At 42.5% G+C, this 23,878-nt stretch overlaps 1 protein-coding gene and 1 long non-coding RNA gene across 2 annotated transcripts in view; both read right to left on the bottom strand.

Moving 5' to 3' along the window:
- The window catches only part of LOC129653333 (uncharacterized), a 65,540-nt gene extending 51,824 nt beyond the window's left edge, over nucleotides 1-13,716 (bottom strand). The window contains exon 1 of the long non-coding RNA XR_008715067.1: nucleotides 4,180-13,716. This is a non-coding gene — a long non-coding RNA (uncharacterized LOC129653333). The remainder of the gene's footprint in view (nucleotides 1-4,179) is intronic.
- Nucleotides 1-14,555, bottom strand: part of LAMC1 (laminin subunit gamma 1) — a 119,228-nt gene extending 104,673 nt beyond the window's left edge. Inside the window, exon 1 of the mRNA XM_055582894.1 lies at nucleotides 13,726-14,555. Within this exon, the coding sequence (XP_055438869.1) occupies nucleotides 13,726-14,140 (415 nt within the window). The 5' untranslated portion in view covers nucleotides 14,141-14,555. The remainder of the gene's footprint in view (nucleotides 1-13,725) is intronic.
- Between the last annotated feature and the right edge of the window lie 9,323 nt (nucleotides 14,556-23,878).

Genomic DNA, 23,878 nt, shown 5'->3' with positions numbered 1-23,878 from the left:
AGCCCTCCATCATATAATCAAAGAAGCTCAAAGCTGGTAGGAATCTGAAAGGTCACCAGGTAAGTGGTCTGGGAATCATTTCATCAGCTACAATCAGTTCTTTGCAGTCATGTGGAATTTCTGATCTTTCTCTTATAGTGCTTTATATTTTGTCTCAGTGTGTTCCCTGATATACACATGCTTGCTCTCCCACTAGACTACACAGTTTTTATGTATACTTCACATCCTTCTTTATCTCATATTCTTTCCGTGCTCAATAATCATAGGATCTGTAAAAGAATCTTCTTTTAATCCGATCCAATCCCATCAGGTCCCTTAGTCCCTGTCAAGTTCCAGTCATTTGCTTGTTCCTGTGTACGGCCTCATTGTTACCTCCAGGAAAGATGAGTTGTTGTGCCTTCTTTCCAAGACCCACAGAGTTTCCTTCCTCTTTTTTTTTTTTTTTTAATGTATTTCTTTTTGGCTACACTGGGTCTTCATTGCTGTGTGCAGGCTTTCTCTCGCTGCAGCAGCAAACAGGGGTGACTCTCTGGTTGCAGGACGCAGGCTTCTCATTGCAGTGGCTTCTCTTGTCGCAGAACGCAGGATCCAGGGTGGGTGGGAGGTCCTCAGTAGTTACAGCACGCAGGCTTAGTGGCCCTGCCGCATGTGGAATCTTTTCAGACCAGACCTGGGATCGAACTTGTATACCCTGCATTGGCAGGTGGATTCTTAACCAGTGGACCAGCAGGGAACTTTCTTCCTTCTGTTTTTAATGCCATTGATGCCACACTGCTTCTCTTTTTCCTCCATTTCTATGTTATAGATTATGGAGGCTGACTACTCCAAACGTCTGGGGAGGGAAATGAAACAAGTTCCAAATAAACCACCCCTTTTATAAGTTGCAGAATGTCCTTATCTCAGAAGTTGTCAGATTTTTCACTGCAGATGTTTTAAGCCTAAAATCATCAATGGCCTTTCCCATACCACCTTCTGTTCCTCTGACAAGGTTACTGTGTTTCCTGGAGACTTCCTGTTTGAATAATCACATACTTGGGTGTCCGAACTCCCATGTGTCCATTATTCACCATAAAAGGGACCTGAGGAAGTCACCAGGCAGTTGAACATAAAATGATGTATGAACAAAAACAGCTGTGTGTTAGCAGGATGGACAAAAAGACAGCAGGGATCTAGACACTGCTGTGAATTTCAAAAACAAGGTCTATTTAGTCAGGCGTGGTTAAAAGGCTGCTGATTCAGAGCATTAGTGGCCCATTTCATAACTGAAAATCACTAGGGATGTGAAGAAGTCCTTTTAGTTACTTCCACAGAGTCGCAGCCCAACACCAGCCTTCCTAGCAGTCTCCCTTTTGGGAACAAAGCTGCCTCTCCCTTCTCTCACAGAAATGGCAAATCCAACTTAAAGGTTTCACAAAAAATTTAATACTTGTTTTGTTCCCCATTCCAAAGAACAGATCCCTCTTCCCCAAGGGGTTTTCCTACTTAAAACGGGAAAGCACAGACACACACAGAAGAACACAGAAAAACAGCACAGAAAACAAGCCTACAGCCTCCAAACATCTGGAAAGTTTGTTAATTTGCACAGTGTATCTTCAGGTACACTAGATTTACCATCCGTGTCTTGTGCCAGGATACAAGAACTTTAAAGTGGGCCTAAAATAAAACCAAGCTTTATCAGAATGGCCACAAAACTGAATGATCCCAATTGCACCAGGAACTGATGCTAACTTATTTCTTGGCAAGCTACAAAAATGCTGAAAACGGCAGTAAACAAACCAGCTTGAGCCTCTGAAGCGATCCTGATAAAGTAAACAAATTTCATTACAGCTGCATTACAGATGGGTCCACAAACTTTCATAATCTGTAGCAGAGTTGTAAGAATCTGGTATTCAACAGACTTTCTATCCCATGACTTATCTAAAATACTCACTAGAAATTCACAACCATGCACAGAGCCACTTTGAAAATTAATCCTAGATGCTCAAGCCCACAGAACAAGACACTTTTGCCATGAAGGGGCAACCACATGACCAAAGCAATTAAATATACAACTGCTCTTTGGGTTTCCAGCTGTCTCTCCCCCCAACAATGTTCACCTTTAGCCTCATGTTTCTTCTCACCTCCAAAAAAGAACACAACTTCAGTGAAAATTTCAGGATGCTCATCATTACCAGATCAAGATCTGGCATTTAAATAATAATAATCTAAAAACAGTGGCACTGAAACAACAGAAGTCATCGTCCTGTCAAAACAAGGTCCCTAAGCAGCAGGAACCGCTAGGGGAAGAACAGCAACACCAACACAGACAAACTGCTAAACCAAGGCAACTACACCCGAACTTCTTTGGTAAAGTGAAAGTGAAGTCGCTCAGTCGTGTCCGACTCTTTGCAACCCCATGGAGGCTCCTCCCTCCATGGGATTCTCCAGGCAAGAGTACTGGAGTGGGTTGCCATTTCCTTCTCCAGGGGATCTTCCCAATCCAGGGATCGAACCTGGGTATCCTGGCATTCCAGGCAGACGCTTCAACCTCTGAGCCACCAGGGAAGCCCACTTCTTTGGTAAGAAGAATTAAGCAAATTAAGCAAGGACCATCCGTAAAACACATTTTTTAACAGCTTAAACTTTCCTAAGTCTCTTTTCAACTCCAAAATTATTCTAGTTAGCCACATATTTAACAGTCCAGAGATGCCAACAGTCCAGAAAACTGAAGTTGTTTAGGACAGAGTCAGAAAACAAAATCCATTTCTAGATCTAATCATTTCACATTGCCAAGCTACTATAACTTAGTCCTCAGTAGTCAGTGATAATAAGATGACCTCAGATTTTGAGAACATCTGGGCAAACCATTTCTGCCTCTAACCAGGATCTTTGTTGCCAGAGCAGGAAAACATCACTTCCCAGTCCCTGCCAGTGAACAGAAAGTGCAGTAGAAGCTGTTCAACTCATTTTCAACAAGCTGTCATGACCCCCTTTTCAAAAACTGTGAAGCTCTTCTCTTAGAAATACTTAACATCCTTTTATTCTCTTGAAGACAGCTGATGGAAAAACCCGCTTATGCTTCTGTATCTTCCCAACTGGCTAAAGGGGTGGGGGCATTTTAAGCCCAATACACAGACTAGAACGCAGCCATGAGTGCCATCCTTTTCATAAGAAATGTGAATTTAAGAATCATCAGTCACTCGATGTAATGCCTGTGTCGCAGCAATGTGTACAATGCAGGTCTATAAAGAAAGCAGATAAAGTAGGACTGTGATCAAGTAATACTTCATCTTAGTAGAAGTGGAGGTAGTATGTTGCGGGGGAGGAATACAAAACCCCAAATCCAAGTGGGAAATATAACCCCCTTCTTCAGAGAGAAAGCAAAAAAAAAAAATTAATTTTAAGGGATCTAGGAATCCCCTGATTGAACCTTAGCTCAGGAGTGCTCTGGGGAACCTAAAGAGATAAACACAGAATGACAGATAGATACACAGATAAGACAGATTACATAGACAGAGTTGTAGGTTTATAAACCAACATTTACAGCAATCCAGGTGAAAGGAGTCACTTTTGAGCTTGAAAGAGGAAACAGTGACAAAGAAATCTCCCAGGACCACAGCAGTTATTTATCAATCAATAAAAGGTGGTTTAGACCTATTCACTTAGCAAACATGAATAACAAAAAAGCCACCATGTAAGAGAGTTGACTTGAAGCAGAGGAAATGAAATAGAAAACTGGAGATGGCCCTGACAGACTTATCTTTAAAGATGTCAGATAAAGTAAGCAACTGAACTAACTTGGCCATTCTCAACAACCAGAAAGGAGTCACGGATAAGGGAGAAAGGAGATAAGGCAGCGTTCCCAACCACCCTTCAGGAAACGTGGTATGTGGTGCACTTTTCCTATCAGTAGACACTGACGAAACACAGGATCTCACTCTGAAATTCAATAAATTCCTTAGAAATTCCTAGAAGTGTTAACAGCTAAATATAAAGCTAGTACAAGCACCCAAAACCTAGTATTTTTCCATTGCTAACAATCCTCTGTTCTTCACAAGTGTGTGCAAAGATCCTTTTTAAACAAACAACCCAAATCCAGCGCTCAAGCAGAGACCTGTCAGAGAAACCAGGCTCAGTACCCCCGTTTTCTTTCATTTCACTGCCCAGTTAAAAGGTCCTCCTCAGCTCTCCATCACTTACCAGGCTTGTTCTAACACAGCAAGGTGGCAAGAGCATAATCTATCCACAGAAGATCTGAATTCCGATCTAAACTCAACCTGTTCCACCTCAGAGCAGTCACCAGTCATCTTTTATTACTATCCATAGGGATGACTAACCAAGTCCTCACTTGGTTAAAGGTAGTGATGAGAAGAGCAAAGAGAACTGCTCACCTGCACACACTCCACTTCCTGAGACTGACTATGAAGCTCAACTGAATGCTTTTCTGAACCTACTCTGTGGGTACGTCAGTTAAAATCAGCTGACACCTCAATGAAGATCAGCTGGTTGGCTTGTTCATCCTTTCATTCAAAAAAACATTTCTTAATGCCTATTAATGCCAGCAACTGCTGGTGGCATAGAAAGACGGCAAGAGAAAGAGAGTTTAGATTAAGTCTCAGATTCTGTGCTCTCCTATTTTAAACCAAAATCACACCTCAAACTAAAAAAGTCACCTATATGTTTTTTGTATTTTAAAAGACTGAAATGTTTCTTAATTCTTCTTTCTAATTTGAATAATTCACATACAATGAAGTGCACCTCTATATATATGTATACACCTATGTAATCTCCATGCAACTCAAGATACAGAACGTAAAGTGTGAAATATAACGGAGAAAATGAAAACCTGATCATTGGTCGTGTCTCTGAAAACATCTGAAGGCATCTCTATAGTCACTGCCATGGGCAACCATTCTTCATACACACTGTGATTTCTCATCACGAACAAAAGTCATTGAGTCCATAACTCTACACAGGACCACTTATATTTTTTACTTCAAAAAAAATTTTTTTTTAAGTGAAGGAGGCTGATTCTGAATTTTTACTTTTAAAAACTTGCAAAACACAAAGTAGATAAAAGAAATCAAAAAAATATGATACAGCAAAAATCCAATGTGGACTGCAATATAATAGGAAGCAGCCATGCAGCTGGAAACAGAGTAAAAGCAGGGAGCTGAGGGAATATACAACTCCTAAGTTTTAAAAGAAATAATGTAAATCCCCTAATTCATCTCCCAGCCTTGCCACAAGACATCTGAGAGCACCACTGTCTAAGAAAGAGATAAGTCTGCTTTATTTTATTCATGAGTACGTAGCTGCATAGGGCACCAGGCTGACTGGACCCAGTTGCTTCAGGCTGGCCCCCCAGAAGAGTCCACGGAAAGAAAGGCAGATGTTCTTAATTAGTGTCACACAGTCTGGCACAAAACTCTAAAGCCTCAGCAACATTTCTATAAATGCGTTTTCTGCTAACCCCTTTGAGCAAGCTGTCCATTTTAGGCCTGCATGAGCAACATCTAACTTGATCATTTTATAAGAAAGGAGAGGTTTGCAAATCTTAGCAAGGCCCTTTTACAAATCTTAGAGCAAGAAATTTAGGCAAAGGAATAGAACTCGCACACAGTCATCTTGAAATTTTACCCTTTGAAATGACAGTTTAAAAGAAGGGACAGATTCGTAATCTCTTATTTTCAACAATCTCCTCCAGAATTTTGGACAGTAAAAATAAACAAACAGCTCTCCTCTAAACTTTGACACTTGCCCCTAAAACTAAACAGAACAGCAGCAGAGCTGTGAATTACATACAGCTGGAAACAAGAACCAAGTAAAGAAGCATCTGTTGGTTTTGCTGCCTGTTAACTCTAGACAAGTAAGTGGTTATTATTCATCTGTCTAACCACTTTAATGTGGTTCTTCACTATCCTGCAGAAAAGGCATGCCTCAGTATGCCTGTATTCCAACTGCACCCCAATGAGTTAAATAAACTAAAAATCCCACACACAATAAGCAAATAAAGATATTTCACTGCAACCCTTCCCCACAACTGCTTAATAATAATAGCCTTTTAGAGTCTATTTCAACAATAGACGTGTGAATACATATTTTAAAATAAAATTTGTCTATTTCTAAAGAAAAAATACACAATATTAACATTAAAATTTCAGGATCGGTCACAAGGGAGATTCAAATCTGAGCATATAAAATTTATCCAGCTAACTTTAAATCATATAAAAGTCTAACTTTTGCCCCCAAAAAAGGACAATCCCAGATCTTTCAATTCTGTATCAGTTCCACACCCAACTTAGTACTTTCTTTAAAGCTACAGAAATAAAAACACTATGGACCATATTAACAGTGGCATATATCTCAAGAAAATGACGAGATAGCACTGATAAATTCAAGTTCAGAAGTGTTACTGAGAAGAATGTAAGTTAATGTGGACTGTTTTGGGGCTTCTTATAGTTCAGGCATTCATTTATTTACTCATTTTTTATATACCTATTGAACACTATGCCAGACTGTTAAGCATTGAAGATATCAACCCTTCAGCCTCCCTCCAAATGGTGAACTAAGTGAATGCTCACTGTGTGTGCACCTTTTACCTAAAAGTTTATTATGTAACATTGAATGTATCCATGTAAAGCAGAGGTCACCAAACTCATGCTGTAGAGGGTCAGACAGTAAACATTTTGGGCTTTATGGGCCAGGACATATTGACACACTCAACTCTGCCTTTGCAGTGCAGAAGCATCCAGAGACAATACCTTAATAATGACTGTGTTTCAAAGGAATTTTACAGATACCAAAATTGAAATTTCATATAATTTTCATGTGTCATGTTTTTCTTCTTTTGATTTTTTTCAACCAATTAAAGATGTAAAAACTGTTCTCAGCTCATGGACCATACAAAAATAGGTGGCAGCCCAGGGCTGGATTTAGCATGTGGGCTATAATTTGCCCGCCCACACTCAGGAGACAGACCTAGGACTCCACATCTAAGCCACAAGTTCCAGGAGGTCAGGGCAATGTCCAATGAATCATTATACACCCAGGAATCTGTATGGTGCTGAGGCATAGCAAGCAATTCTGGGCTCCAAAATCACTACAGATGGTGACTGCAGCCATGAAATTAAAAGACGCTTACTCCTTGGAAGGAAAGTTATGACCAACCTAGATAGCATATTCAAAAGCAGAGACATTCCTTTGCCAACAAAGGTCCGTCTAGTCAAGGCTATGGTTTTTCCTGTGGTCATGTATGGATGTGAGAGTTGGACTGTGAAGAAGGCTGAGCACCAAAGAATTGATGCTTTTGAACTGTGGTCTTGGAGGAGGCTCTTGAGAGTCCCTTGGACTGCAAGGAGCTCCAACCAGTCCATTCTGAAGGAGATCAGCCCTGGGATTTCTTTGGAAGGAATGATGCTAAAGCTGAAACTCCAGAACTTTGGCCACCTCATGCGAAGAGTTGACTCATTGGAAAAGACTCTGATGCTGGGAGGGATTGGGGGCAGGAGGAGAAGGGGACGACAGAGGATGAGATGGCTGGATGGCATCACTGACTCGATGGACGTGAGTCTGAGTCCGGGAGTCTGAACTCCGGGAGTTTGTGATGGACAGGGAGGCCTGGCGTGCTGCGATTCATGGGGTGGCAAGGAGTCGGACACGACTGAGTGACTGATCTGATCTGATCTGATATTCAACTAAACTAAAAACATAAATCTCCAACCCGGCCTTCAAAAACCTCCTGGTCTAGAAGAGGAGAAAAGTAAAGAAACAAGACAACGCCATGTGATAAGTGCAGTAGTAGATACCTACAGGGTGGTGTGAGTGGAAGATCTAATCCAGGCCAGGGAGTAGGATGGAAAGGGGTAAGAGAAACAAACTGGGGAAGGGTTCCTAAAGGTGGTGACACCTGGGAGAAGTGTCCCAAACCAGAGAAGGAACCCTCTGAGCACATGAAATGACAAAAGATAAGCCTAGAAGTTGAAAAAGGTCCAGACCCTAAAGTACCTTATACAACATGACAAGGTGTCTGGACTTTATCTTAAAGGCTTGAGGAACCACTGCAGAAATTTTTCGCTAGGATATAACATCAACAGATTTGCATTTTAGAACCAGTGCTCAGTCCCAAGCAATGGCTGCCCAAATAAAAAGAGCAAAACTGGAGGCAGAAAGACCACCAAATTAGTTAACAAGCTGCTGCAGTAATCAAGGTAGAATTCCATGGGGAGCTACAGTAAAGCAAGATAAAGATAAGGATCCAAGAGACATAATGGCTGGATACAGGAAGTGAAAGTGGAGTCTTGGTCAGACTGCAGTAAGGAGGGGTGGGAAAGAAAGTGATGGAGTTACAGCTGCCCAGAGACTTTCAGCAGTGGATGCTATCCGCTGGCCAAACAGTAATCTTTACTGGCACCTTATAAAGCACAGTCTTTGGCAAAAGAATGGATGAGAGTCTCAGGGCTAAACAGTAATTTAGCTGTATCTTCATTTCATTAAGATACAGATTTGAACTAGATAAGACAATAAGGAATGAATTTAGTTTTGGACATGACCTCTGGACATTCCAAACTGACCATGTCCAACCTGGAGAAGAAACTGTCCTGAAAATGTGAATTTAGAATGCACTGATTTGCCAATTTACTGTTACTCTGAAAACCTTGAGATTAAGAGAAGTTCATTCAGGAAGAGTAAGTAACATGGAAAAAAAAAAAAAAAAAGAAATTCAGAAACATAAGTGGAAAGGAACAGAGGCAGGAGAAGGAAAACCAAGGGAGTTTGGTATCTCTGAATCAGTATATACATGAACTTGTATTTTACAGTTGCCCTGGAATAAACTAGTCATTCTTTTGAGAGATCTGTTAGAGGAGCTAAGAGCTGAAGGAGCTATTATGTTAGACTGAGTCAAAAACCTACCTCCACTCTAATTTTTGGCAAATCACCACCTCAGGCTCCTCATCTTCTCCTTCCCTCAATGAGTTATGAAAATCTAATCAGTAATTGACTGGATGCTTTAAAATACTACAAAGGCACTCCTGATTTAGTACTGTAATGGCATTGCATCTGGGTATGAAAATTCCAAATGAAAGTAATTGAAAAGTGCTAGTTGTTAAGTCGTGTCTGACTCTTTGCAACCCCATGGACTACAGCCCGTCAGGCTCCATGGTCCATGGAATTCTCCAGACAAGAATACTAGAGTTGGGTTGCCATTCCGTTCTCCAAGGGATTTTTCTGACCCAGGGATCAAACTGGAGTCTCCAGCATTGCAGGCAGATTCTTTACCGTCACCTAACCAAGTATAGACTTCTGAAGAATGGACCTTCAATCTTCTCCACCCTTCTGTCAGGTACTGCACCATGCTTTTAGTAGGTATTTAAAATATGTCTGCAGAATATTTGGAAGTAATGAGAGAATGTATGCACAAGGCTGAGGAGTGAAGAGCAAAAGGCATATCTGACTTCCTAAGAGGATTTAGAATTGAAATAGACAAGCTTTGTCCCTCCCACAAATGTGGTCAATGACAAAATCATGGGTGGAAGGGAGCTTACAGCTCCAGAATTTTCTCCTAATGTGTACATTGTTTTTCTGAATACTCTAGAAACATGAAGAAGGTATTTGGAGGAAAAGCAGTGAATTGTAGAACAGGAAACCAGCCAACAGCAACTTTATAAAACTGTGTTCACCAACTGCTGGCCATTAAAGAGGAGCTCCTTAACTTCTCAAGTTGAAACCTGCAAAATGTAAATCAGGCCTTTGAGAGACAAACTAAAATAGTGTCCCCTCAGGGTACACAAATACCACAGTGAAGTCACCAGAGTTCTGACAGTCAGAACCTACCCTGCAAAGATTTTCCTGGGGAAAAAAAATTGCTGTTTTTTCCTGTTAAATGTACACTAAGGGACCAAATAGAATAAACTGCAATATCCTTCCTTATATAGCAATTATTCTTAGACACCAAAAAAGAGTATCTTAGATACAGCTTAAAAGCATCATTTAATCACTGTTTGTTCCCCGAAACTTATAGCGAGCTTGGACACCAATCTGATCTTGGTGTAAATTTTAGGAGTTCCATAAACTTTGACTGAGTTGGTTTTATAAGCACTCTTTTCCTTAACATAATTGTTTTTAGGAAGAGGGAAAGGTACCCTCCTCCAAGATCAAGACCCAATTTGCCAAGTTTTCACCTACAAATGACTACCAAGTTAATTAAACAGTTTAATAAAAGACAAGTTCTCAGCTACAATCTTACTATCAACTATTCTGCTGATAAGGATAAAACTCACTATAACTTATAAAACCCCAAAGCTAAACTCTGAAAAAGTAGTTGAATAATTCATATAGAAGTCAGGAGAGAAGATCCAGAAGTTGAAGGCAAACTAAGAAAAACTTTTTAGAAAAGAATGCCTTGCTGAGATTTCTCTTCACAACAGGCAAAAAATGTGGTTCTGAATCCCACAGCAACTGTAACTCATTATATCTAAGGATACATTACACCCTGCACCCTGGATTACTGTATGTGGTGCTTAAAAGATGGCTGCTTTCAGAATCAGTGCTGATTTTCCTGGCTTTTGTACAAGTGATGATAATGGTACAACCATCTAATTTGTACCTGCCATTTATTAAAACATGCCTCACCACCCAAAAAAAGGACCAGTTAAAATGATCGTGTAATTTCACACACATGTGTATGCATGAAAAGTTTCTGGAATGTTACAAAAGAAATTGTGAGCAACAGTCTCCAGGGCAACTTAGCAACTGGAGATGAAGTACACACTAGTCATTATATTGTTTTAATTCATTATGTCATGTTTCACTTTTACAGTAAAAAAAAAAAAAAAAAAGACGGGATCAGTGGCAAAGTATGTATATTTCTTGTGACTACTTAAGTGAGAACTGACTTTGCTTATTTTAAAGTTTACTGTGTTTAAAGTTCAACATTAAAAGGAAAGCTAGAAAAGTTCAACATTAAAAGGAAAGCTAGAAAAGTGGTGGCCAGACCTAGGTCTTTCACACTGCTCCCGTAGAGTTTCACATGCTCTGTAAGGGCAGAGCACAATATGCATCACTTGTTTAAGGGTATGTGAAATCTGAACTGGATGGGAGATTTTAACAGATGCACAAACAGTCATGGTCCTTGAATTCATGGGAAATAATTAGTTACCTAGAGCCCATGGAGTAACTGGAGTTAGGGAGTGAATACACTGAATGTCCAATACATAAAATCCTGTCTATCTGCCATAAATCAGAGATCACAACATGCATGAATACATATATCCTTGTCATTAAAAAAGAGATGGGAGAGAGAGAGATTGAGACATCTAACCCCACTACACATAAATCTCCCTCCCCTTCCAAGAACAAGTACAGTAAGTTCTTGTCAAGTTTTTTAGAAATTGTCCGCCTAAAAAGCTTAAAGAAATGTTTTTACAGCACTTATATGAAAACTATTTTAGGTAACTTTTTACTTAGAAGTTTTAAATCTACAGTTTTATGAACTTCATTTAGCAAAAATGTTGCCAAAAACTGAAGAACTTTTCAGCAAAACAAGTTCAAGCATATATAACATTTTCAGAGAAAAAAAGTCTTTCAAGCATTCAATCGCTAGGATCCAAAGTTCATGTATCTGTCGCCCAGAAGTAGCAACCTGACAGATACTGTCTCACCTAACACAGTATCTTTATAACAGAGAAGTAATCACTGAGTTATCTACCTTCCTACACCATCACCTGAAATAACCTTTCACTACAAAGTGATCGCTTCCCAGGTGGCTCAATGGTAAAGAATCCGCCTGTCAATGCAGGAGACTGGGGTTTGATCCCTGGGTCAGGAAAGATCCCCTGGAGAAGGAAATGACAACCCACTCCAGTATTCACGCCTGGGAAATCCCATGGACAGAGGAGCCTGGCAGGCTATGGTCCATGGAGTTGCAAAGAGTTGGACACGACTTAGTGACTCAACAACAACAACAGATGCAATGCTCACAGCAAAAAATTCAGAAGGACCAGACTCTCAGCCCTATCTTTACCTACATAAGAGATTCTTATGCAGAAGTTTTCAAATGAATCTCAGGCATGTGAGACATCAAAGCCATGATTTTGCTTCAAAATATTTAATTTTCAAAACAGATGAAATAAGACTTCGTGGAGATTCAAAATTCAACACAGAAACTTTAACAAAACAAAAATGTAAACAAAAATAAATGGATAAAAATTTCAAAAGTAATTCTGGCCAAGTTTAAAAATATAACACTTAGGAGAAAAGAGCTAAGAGCAGCCCCACAAGGTCTTGGGAGGCCCTTGGTTTCTTGCAGAATCTTCAGAAGGGCACCTGTTCCAACATATGATTTAGCTCCATATGTTTCCAATACCTTTGAAAAACTGAACTGTTCAATTCTTCCATCTCTGAAAAATGGGTGCCTCAGAGTTCCAGTTTATAAACGTATTTTTGAAAAGTTTAATCTTCCTAATGATTTGTCTACAAATAAAATATTTACTACAAAAGTGCTAAATACTGCTTTTCTAAAACTTACTCCACACACAGTAATTTGACTTCACTTTTCAAGTACTTTCTCTGGAATCTTGACACTTACATAAAACTTAATGTACCAGAGAGCAGTATAAAGAAAAATACAAAACCACAACCAAAAGAACCATCTGCCCACCAAATAGTTCCTTTCAAAGATTCCCCAAATCATGTTTCCAGCCTTACAGAACTATACTGATTTGATAGAAGAATGGCTTGGCACCCTGTTCTCTCTGGAAGTTCATTACTACCAACTACCAGTAAAATCATGGCTTTCAACCTAACTGAGGCTGCAGCTCTACATGTCAAATGTCAGTTTCTTATGCATATGTTAGTCTGTTAAACACAATGATGAATCACTCAGCTTGTTTGTATATTCCAATGATGACGAAAAACTGACCCAGATCAAACATGATTTTTCATACAATTCTTTGAGACAAACACGTCCATCCTCGTCTACCACCCAGCGATGAAGTTTTCTATACATCCCTTTCCTGATTTCTAAAAGGTCACTCACACATGCTTCTACACTTTCCTTGAATCAAAGCAAAAGGGAAGGCAGTGCGGAGAGCTTTTTACTCAGGGACCAAACTTCACCCAACAATTGCAGTGGGTGCAGATACTTCCTTTTGTTTCCTCCATACCGAGATTAGCAGTGAAATCGCTTTGTGGCCCTTCATTAAAGATGAACAACTTTCAAGAACAATAACTTTAAAAGTGAACTTCTATTTTAATTACACGCAGGCAACAGCGGTAGTAAAGGCATTTGCTCCCCTCAAATCCCCTTAACCTTTCCTCTCTAGCGTATTCAGCAGAGCAAACAGCAATCACCCTCAACCCTACAGAGAAAGGCTTTTAAACAAGGTAAAAGTGCTTAAGGTGGACAAGGAGAGGGGGGCGAGCAGGGTTTCTGATTCATGCTTCAGCACAGAGGAACCAAAGAAGCCGAAATGGAGAATAATCTAAGGAAGGAAAAGTCGGCTAAGTTAGAAAAGGAAAGCAGACAGAGAGATGCTGGCGGGAAGCACCTTGGCTCGCGGGAAGTTAGGCGTTAGATCTAGCGTAGAAGTTGGAGAAGGGAATTTCTGTGTGGCCCCGGCTGGGGAGCAGAGAGCCCACGTGCGGCTGTTCGGGCCCCTGTCCAGGAGGGACCAGGGGGCGAAGGTGGCCCGGGAGCCGGGCTGCGGGCAAAGCTGCAGCAGGGCACACGGGGCTGTCACTGCTTACCCAGGTGCAGCGTGAGGTTGATGGAGTTGGGGTACTGCACCCCGGCCAGCATGGTCTGGCTCTGCCACCAGGTGGTGTCGGCCTGGTTGTTGTAGTCGGTCAGGAAGGCTGCCCCGTGCTGCAGGTGGGGCTGCCCGGCGTCGCACAGGTGACAGGACTTGGTGACCCCGGTCACCCCGGTCTGCACGCAGTACTCCTCGGGCGGAGTCCCGCACGTGTTGGTGGCCACCACGGTCACGTTGAAGGCGGCGTTGACGAACTCGGGCATGCAGCGCTGCGGCCGCCCGCCCTCGTCCGCGCACTCGTCCATGGCTGCCCGGGCGCAGCCGGCCGCGGCGGCCGCCAGCACGACCAACACCGGCCAGACGCGGCCCCGCGGCCGCAACGCCGCCGCGGCCCGGTCGCTGCCCCTCATCCCGCCGCCCCCGCGCTGGGCCACGGCAAAGGCCAGGGCGTGGGTGCGTTCCTCTTGCCCGGCGGCGTCTCTCGGAGGCCGCTCCGCGCGGGTTCAGCCGCCGGGCCCAGTGACCCGGCTCTGCAGACGCGCGGTGGAGGCGGCTCTGCCACCGGAGAAACGGGCGTGTGGGCGCCCCGGGCGAGAACCGCGCGGCTGGCTGAGAGCTGCTCCGCGCGCACCTCTCTTGCACCCGGGACACAGCCCGCAACTCGCCGCCGACCCCCGACTTCCGAGCGCGTGCCCGCGCGCGCGCGCGCGCCCCCGGGGAGGAAAGAGCGGCGGGGTGGGGTCGGCACGGTGGGGTGGGGTCTGGCCGAGGAGGAAGCCCAACCCCGGCGTCCTCTCAGTCGCTCCCCGGCCCTCCGCGCGCGCCGTGGACTGCGCGTCCGCCCCGGAGACTCGCGGCTGCACCTCGCGCTCGAGCCCGCGGCGCGCGGTCGGCGGGGGAGGGGCCTGGAGGGGCGCGAGTGGTGGGCGGGGGAGGGAGAGAGGGCGGGGCGACGGGGAGGGCGGGACGACGGGGCGGTGCATGCCGGGAGGGCCGCGGAGGCGGGGGAGAGCCGGCGCCCAGCCGGGAGATGGACGGCAGGGTCCCCTGACGCCGAGTCCCCAGGAAGACTCGGGGTTGGGGGCGGGGGCAACGGAGGGGTCTTATAGGGGCGACGCCGGAGGGGCGATGGACGCTTGGAGTTGGCCCTTGAGCCCCGCGTGGTCTGGGCCGTGGCTCGGGTCCCAGCCAGGCCAGGTGTCCGTCCTGGTGTCCAGCGGGCCGCGCCCCGGGGCGGGGACCTTAGGGACCCGAAATTGCGGAGGGAGGCGGGGTGTCCGCCCTTCCTCCCAGCCCCCTCGCCGCGGGGCCGCCCCGGGAATAGCTCGTGCTGCTCGCGGCCGGCTCCAGGGCTTTCCGAGCAGAGTTCCGGGGTGTCAGGGGCTGACACGGTCCCTGGAGATTAAAGAGCCGGATCGCAGTATCAGAATGAGTTTTCTGAAGTGATTTCCTGCGTCTGAATTAAAGCGTAGCCCGTGGTTTTTAACAGGGGCGAGGAAGGAAGTGAGAAGGCTGGGAATGGAATGGCATTTTTTTCCCCTGGGTATGCAGCAGACCCACTGCGAAATTCTTCCACTGCGTTGTTTATGTTCCCCAGCTTGCCTTTAAAAGACTCGAAAGGATCTGGGATCTGACATCCTCCTTTTCGGGCCTGCTGAGTCACGGAATATTCTCCTTGCCAGAATGACTCAGTTCACAGAACCTCAGCCAGATCATGAGGTTTAGCCCGAGATCAGAACCTGGGCACCTACTCAGTGTTAATACGACGCGCACAGACGCAGAGGGAGCGCGCTGTAAACGTGGATGAATCACTTTTGGCGCACCGGAGCAAAGTGGGGTGTACGCGGTGGATGCTCCTGAGACAGATTTTTTTTTTTTTAACTTTACAAGATCTTAACAGTAATAAATGCACTGGGGCGGGGGCGGGAGCGGAGGATATCTAGTTTTGTACCCAGAAGTCCAGTTAAGAGAAAGATTGTGGGGATACGAAAAGATGAAATAAGTATCCGTTCGTTTACTATGGTAAGGTTTCTATGGTAGGGGTCAGCGTTAATTCTAGGAGGACCTTACGAGTGATGGTTTTGGGGAGGGGAGCGGGTTAGGGGACTTTTCTGAATGGTGAGCTTGCTTCGCAGATACATGGATCACTTATATTGTTAATTTATTTGATGAGGTGGGTGGAGATTAGGCATGACTCAGAAGCCTGTAACTCCTCATCCCTTGGCATCTGCTCTTTGGTTGAAGAAGGTTGTGGATCTGTGGGTAACAATGTTTTTTCATCCTTTCATGTTTGAGTCAGAAGCAAAATATATTCATTTATACCTAGAGGGGGTGATAGTCTCTCTCAGTCCTTAATTATTCTTGAGAACAAACAAGGACATAAAAGACAAAGATAAGGATGTTAGTTTGTAAATAAAGCTACAGATAATTTTAATAACTATATTTAAATACATATATTAGTACATTTGCCTTATAAATTTTCAGTATTTTATTAGATATTGGCAAACCAAACAGTGTATCTCCTTTTGTTTACTGCCAAGTCAAAATAGTTGAAGAAATGGAGAACCCAAAATCTATGAGTCAACATATATGTTTTCTTGCCACTGATTCCTTTTGGGTTCTAATGTCCAAGGGTAACTAAAGCTATTACTTACGCTTATCTACCCCACAATTTCATTACCAGAACCTCATCTGGTATTTGGAAAGCACATAAAGAGACTTTGAATTGATTTCTGAATTCTGTTGCTCATCATGAGAGTGTGACAAGGACGTATCTGTTTTGAAGAGAGATAAATATGTAACCAGCCAGTGTGCGCTTGATGATAAAAAAAAATTTTTTTTTGCTCCATTGTTTGAATCCTGATTCAAACAAACCAATGATTAAAAGAAAAAAAAAATTAAGACAATTTGAAAATTTTACATGCTAACTAGATCGTTGATGATAACAAATCAAGTATTTTAAGTACCTGGAGATGCCACTGCTGACTAAATAGACTTAGTATTTTTTTTTTAAGTGAGAATGTTTGAGATTTTCTTTTACTTCAAGCTGGCCTGTTTTTTCAAAGAATTTCTGAGTTCTTAATTCATGTTCTTAGCTGCTTGGAAACTTCATTATCTCTGATAAACAAATGTGGTGTTTAGAAGAAAAATGTGACAGTTTTGGGGAAATGGTTTCAGATCCCTCAAGAGATGATCGTCAGTGCCTTTATACTCAGAGAATGGTAGGATGAAGGAAGGTAATCGTTTATTGTACAGAGGAAAGAGCTCCAAATTTTTTTTTTTTTAAATTCCACTTGGCCTGGCGTGCTGCGATTCATGGGGTTGCAAAGAGTCGGACACGACTGAGCAACTGATCTGATCTGAGTACTTCAGAGAACAGAGATTTCCCCCATCAGGATCTGTGTAATCAGTTTCAAGGAAAGATGCTGATTCCCCTGACTCGGGTCACTGCAGATGCCTGAGCATACCCACCCCTAGCAAGGTGAAGAGAGTGATGTGAAAACCTTGGAGTTTAGGAAAAGCAGTTCTCCAAGGAAAGAAGTTGCTGTTGCCAGAAGAGGGCAGGTTACAAGGCAGAAAAAAATCCCAGAAGCCCATTACATCAAGACTGAGACTATGTGATCTATATAATTAGAAAAATAATTTTAAAAGTTTGTATTGACCTTTGCAACTTGGCCCTTTTTTATCCTTTATAATTACCAGTGTGTTTATTTTTCCATCCCTTAGTCTTTCTGATTTCATTTCCCTATATTCTTTCCAAGTCTAGACATTACTCTATCTTTTTCAAAAATATTTTATTTATTTGGCACCGAGTCTTAGTTGAGACATGTGGGTATCTTGTTTCCTATGCTCTTGCTTAATCACTCAATCATGTCCAACTCTGCAACGCCATGGACTGTAGCCCTCCAGGCTCCTCTGTCCATGGGATTTTCCAGGCAAGAATACTGGAGTGGATTGCCATTTCCTCCTCCAGGGAATCTTCCTGACATGGGATGGAACCTGGGTCTCCTGTGTCTCCTGCTTTGGCAAGCAGATTATTTACTGCGGAACCACCTGGGAAACAGGGATCAAACCCAAGCCCTGTGCATGGGGAGTGTGCAGTATTTGCCCCTGAACCACCAGGGAAGTCCCAAGCTTTATCTTTTATATTTAGAATGCAACTTAAAGATAACAGTTACAACTAATAATATAATGGTGTTAGTCTATATTTACATTCTGCTTTATACTTTTCAAAATGTAATAATTCCGAAGCAAGGAATAGTAATTGTCTAGGGTTGAGGATAGAGGAGCCTGGCTGGCTACTGTCCATAGGGTCCCAAAGAGTCAGACACGACTGAAGTGACTTAGCACATAGCATGCATAGGATTGAGGAAACTAAGGATCCAAGAGACTAGAGAGCCTGCACTTTCTGCATGCCTGCCCAATGCTAATTTCTGTTGTTTAAAGATCATGGATGAGAAAAGGGTAAAGGAAAGCTTTCTCAAACTTCTAAGCTTTTGAGATTATCAAATGGGAATTTCTAATCAGGTGAGAATTAATATGATACATTGAAAAAGACCCTGATGATGGGAAAGATTGAAGGCAAAAGGAGAAGGGGATGACAGCGGATGAGATGGTTGGATGGCATCACCAATTCAATCGACATGAATTTCAGCAAATTTCGGGAGATAATGAAGGACAGGGAAGCCTGGCATGCTGCAGTCCATGGGGTCACAAAGAGTTGGACACAACTCAGCGACTGAACAACAACAGCAGAAGAGAATTACAATATCCCTCTTCAAAGTTACACCAACTACATGTGATTCTTAGTGTTAGGTCTATAGATCCTTTCTTGGTCCTTGGTACAAGTCCAAGCATAACTAGATAAGATATCACTGTGGCCAGGCTCAAGTGAAGACAGGATTCCTCTTCTATGAGGTAAAGCCCGTTCTTCTCATCCAACTCCACACACCCAGTTTAAGCCATCTTTACTTGTGATACTAGTCTAAAAAGGGAGAGGGCAAAAAATGAACACATATCATAATCCACAAGATTTAAACTAGAATTTTCTTAATATAAAGACAATTTTTGAAATAAATGTTTCCAAAAGTTAAGAGCAAAGTTGAACCCCTCCCCTACCCAAAATCTTTCCCATCAAAGGAACAGAGAATTTCACATCTCAAAAATTTTATTAGTCTGCCAACCAGATATTGAATGTATCCTACTGTAGAGAACAGAGAGATAAATAAGCTTTTATTGGGCCTTCCCTAGTGGTCCAATGGTCAGGACTTCACCTTCCAATGCAGGCGGGGCTGGTTCGATCCCTGGTTGGGGAACTAAGATTCCACATGCCTCAGGACCAAAACACCAAAACATAAACCAAAGGAATATTGTAACAAATTTAATAAAGATTTTTTAAAAATAAGCTAAGACTTTGCCTATGTGGATCACAAGAAACTGTGGAAAATTCTGAAAGAGATGGGAATACCAGACCACCTGACCTGTCTCTTGAGAAACCTGTATGCAGGTCAGGAAGCAACAGCTAGAACTGGACATGGAACAACAGACTGGTTCCACATAGGAAAAGGAGTACGTCAAGGCTATACATTGTCACCCTGCTTATTTAACTTATATGCAGAGTACATCATGAGAAACGCTGGGCTGAAGGAAGCACAAGCTGAACTCAAGATTGCCGGGAGAAATATCAATAACCTCAGATATGCAGATAACACCACCTTTATGGCAGAAAGTGAAGAGGAACTAAAGAGCCTCTTGATGAAAGTGAAAGAGGAGAGTGAAAAAGTTGGCTTAAACCTCAACCAGAAAACTTAAGATCATGCCATCCGGTCCCATCACTTCATGGGAAATAGATGGGGAAACAGTGGAAACAGTGTCAGACTTTATTTTGGGGGGCTCCAAAATCACTGCAGATGGTGATTGCAGCCATGAAATTAAAATACGCTTACTCCTTTGAAGGAAAGTTATGACCAACCTAGATAGCATATTCAAAAGCAGAGACATTACTTTGCCAACAAAGGTTCGTCTAGTCAAGGCTATGGTTTTTCCAGTGGTCATGTATGGATGTGAGAGTTGGACTGTGAAGAAGGCTGAGCACTGAAGAATTGATGCTTTTGAACTGTGGTGTTGGAGAAGACTCTTGAGAGTCCCTTGGACTGCAAGGAGCTCCAACCAGTCCATCTTAAAGGAGATTAGTCCTGGGTGTTCATTGGAGGGACTGAAGTTGAAGCTGAAACTCCAATACTTTGGCCACCTGATGCGAAGAGCTGACTCATTGGGAAAGACCCTGATGCTGGGAAAGATTGAGGGCAGGAGGAGAAGGGGACGACAGAGGTTGAGATGGTTGGATGGCATCACCGACTCAATGGACATGGGTTTGGGTGGACTCCAGGAGTTGGTGATGGACAGGGAGGCCTGGCGTGCTGCAGTTCATGGGGTCACATAGAGTCGGACACAACTGAGCAACTGAACTGAATGGAACTGATACAGATGAAATGGTTTTACTGTGAGAACTCAGAATTTCTACTAAGTTGTTGACCCTTGGTGGTTAAATACTGTCAGAAAGGGTAATTCTTTCAAAACCAAAGTTATTATTGGTAGTTTTTTCTCAACATTTAATTCCATTATAGTTCATTATCTCATTCAAATACATACTTTTTTTTTTGAGGCTGTGCCTAGCAATTGCTCACAATTAGAAGTTCACAGCTCTTTGAGCAAGACTCTCTTTGGCAGTATGATAATACCAACTTTAAATTTTTTTCTGATTGAATTTATATTGTCCTCATAAAGAACTCAAAGGCCTCCATCTCCAGTTTATATATGTATTTGAACAAATACTAAATTAATTTTTCTTCCCACCCAAATTTTGTTTACTGTAACAACCAAATGAAAGCAAAATTTTTAAAACTTCATCCATAATTATATGCTATAATTATACTACTATACTACTAACATGACTTTTTTAAAATCAGAATTCTCTCTCCTAGACTTAATCATTCCTTTATTTTAATAGACATCTTTTACTGAAGTACAATTTACATGCAACACACACACACAAATTCCAGGGTATAGTTCAGTAGTCCATATCACAAAGGGCACACACTTGTGTAATCACTACCCAGGTCCAGAAATAGAATATTACCCTAACTTAGAAGCCCCATCATGTCCCCTGACAATCAGTACCCTTCCCTTCTCCCTAAATGTAGCTTCTATCCTTACTTCTGTCACCAGAGATTAGTTTTGCTTGTTTTCAAATGCTATTTAAATGAAATCACACAGTATGTGTTTTGGGGAGGGGGGATGGCTTCTTTGATCAATATTGTGTTTTTTGATATGAATCCACATGTATTTAGCAATAGTTTATTATTTTTTTTGTTGTGTGGTATTATATTGTATAAAGAAACTATAATTGGTTTATTCATTCCACGATTGGTGGACATTTCGGTCATTTACACTTTAGGGCTTTTTTGAATAATGTTACTCTGTTACTATCAAAATTCTTGTCCTTTGAAAATATACACATGCACACATTTTTGTGAGTATATACCTAGAAATGTAATGTCTGAGTCACAGGATTAGGCAAATATTCCAGAGAGGAAGGCAGTTCTTAAAGGAAGCCTATTTGTGAAAGTCGCTCAGTCGTGTCCAACTCTTTGCGACCCCATGGACTATACAGTCCATGGAATTCTCCAGACCAGGATACTGAAGTGGGTAGCCTTTCCTTTCTCCAGGGGATCTTCCAACTCAGGGATCGAACCCAGGTCTCCCACATGGCAGGCAGATTCCTTACCAGCTGAGCCACAAGGGAAGCCCAACAATACTGGAGTGGGTAGCCTATCCCTTCTCCAGGGGATCTTTCCAACTCAGGAATCAAAATGGGGTCTCCTGCATTGCAGGCAGATTCTTTATCAACTGAGCTATCAGAGAAGCCAAATCTACCAAACATATAGAAATAAAATCAGTGAATTAGGCAAAATGAGGTGACTGAGGAGTATGTTGCAAACAAGGAACAAGATAAAATCCCAGAATAACTAAGTGAAATGAAGGTAAGCGATCTACTTCATAGAGTTCAAGATAATGATCATAAACATGTTCAAAGAACCAAAGAACTCTAGGAAGAATGGATGAATAGAGGGAGAAGTTAGTTTTTAACAAAGAGTTAGAAAACATAAAGAAGAACCAGACATGAACAATATAATAATTGAAATTAAAAACATACTAAAAAGATCTTCAGGACCCAGATAATCACGATGGTGAGATCACTCACCTAGAGCCAGACATCCTGGAATGTGAAGTCAAGTGGGCCTTAGAAAGCATCACTACGAACAAAGCTAGTGGAGGTGATGGAATTCCAGTTGAGCTATTTCAAATCCTGAAAGATGATGCTGTGAAAGTGTTGCACTCAATATGTCAGCACATTTGGAAAACTCAGCAGTGGCCACAGGACTGGAAAAGGTCAGTTTTCATTCCAATCCCAAAGAAAGGCAATGCAAAAGAATGCTCAAACTACCACACAATTGCACTCATCTCACACGCTAGTAAAGTAATGCTCAAAATTCTCCAAGCCAGGCTTCAGCAATATGTGAACTGTGAACTTCCTGATGTTCAAGCTGGTTTTAGAAAAGGCAGAGGAAGCAGAGATCAAATTGCCCACATCCGCTGGATCATCAAAAAGCAAGAGAGTTCCAGAAAAACATCTATTTCTGTTTTATTGACTATGCCAAAGCCTTTGCCTGTGTGGATCACAATAAACTGTGGAAAATTCTGAAAGAGATGGGAATACCAGATCACCTGACCTGCCTCTTGAGAAATCTGTATGCAGGTCAGGAAGCAACAGTTAGAACTGGATATGGAACAACAGACTGGTTCCAAATAGGAAAAGGAGTATGTCAAGGCTGTATATTGTCACCCTGCTTATTTAACTTATATGCAGAGTACATCATGAGAAACGCTGGACTGGAAGAAACACAAGCTGGACTCAAGATTGCCGGAAGAAATATCAATAACCGCAGATAAGCAGATGACACCACCCTTATGGCAGAAAGTGAAGAAGAACTAAAGAGCCTCTTGATGAAAGTGAAAGAGGAGAGTGAAAAAGTTGGCTTAAAGCTCAACATTCAGAAAATGAAGATCATGGCATCTGGTCAAGCACTTCATGGGAAATAGATGGGGAAACAGTGGAAACAGTGTCAGACTTTATTTTGGGGGGCTCCAAAATCACTGCAGATGGTGATTGCAGCCATGAAATTAAAAGACGTTTACTCCTTGGAAGGAAAGTTATGACCAACCTAGATAGCATATTCAAAAGCAGAGACATTACTTTGCCAACAAAGGTCTGTCTAGTCAAGGCTATGGTTTCTCCAGTGGTCATGTATGGATGTGAGAGTTGGACTGTGAAGAAGGCTGAGCACCGAAGAATTGATGTTTTTGAACTATGGTGTTGGAGAGACTCTTGAGAGTCCCTTGAACTGCAAGGAGGTCCAACCAGTCCATCCTAAAGGAGATCAGTCCCGGGTGTTCATTGGAAGGACTGATGCTGAAGCTGAAACTCCAATACTTTGGCCACCTCATGCGAACAGTTGACTCTGATGAAAGACTCTGATGCTGGGAGGGATTGGGGGCAGGAGGAGAAGGGAACAACAGAGGATGAGATGGCTGGATGGTATCACCGACTCAATGGACGTGAGTCTGAGTGAACTCCGGGAGTTAGTGATGGACAGGGAGGCCTGGAGTGCTGCGATTCATGGGGTCACAAAGAGTCGGGCACGACTGAGTGATTGAACTGAACTGAATTGAAGACAACATCAGACATACCAACATTGGCATTAAAGGAGTCCCAGAAGAAGAAGAGAGAAAGGTGTAGAGAGAATATCTGAAGACATGATAAATGAAAACTTCCCTAACCAAGGAAAGGAAACAGATATTCAGGTAGGAAGCACAGAGAGTCCCAAACAGGATCAACCCAAAGAGGACAATACTGGGAAAAGATGTAACTAAAATGGCAAAAAATTAAAGATAAAGAGAGATTATTAAAAGCTGCCAGGGAAAAGCAACAAGTTATGCACACAGGAACTCCCATTAGGCTATGAGCTGACTTTTCACCCAAAACTCTGCAGGCCAGAAGGGAGAGGCATGACAGTTAAAGGGATGAC

This window comes from Bubalus kerabau, chromosome 5 (assembly GCF_029407905.1).
Source record: "Bubalus kerabau isolate K-KA32 ecotype Philippines breed swamp buffalo chromosome 5, PCC_UOA_SB_1v2, whole genome shotgun sequence".
Classification (NCBI taxonomy): Eukaryota; Metazoa; Chordata; class Mammalia; order Artiodactyla; family Bovidae; genus Bubalus; species Bubalus kerabau.
This window is presented reverse-complemented; position numbering and strand designations above follow the sequence as displayed.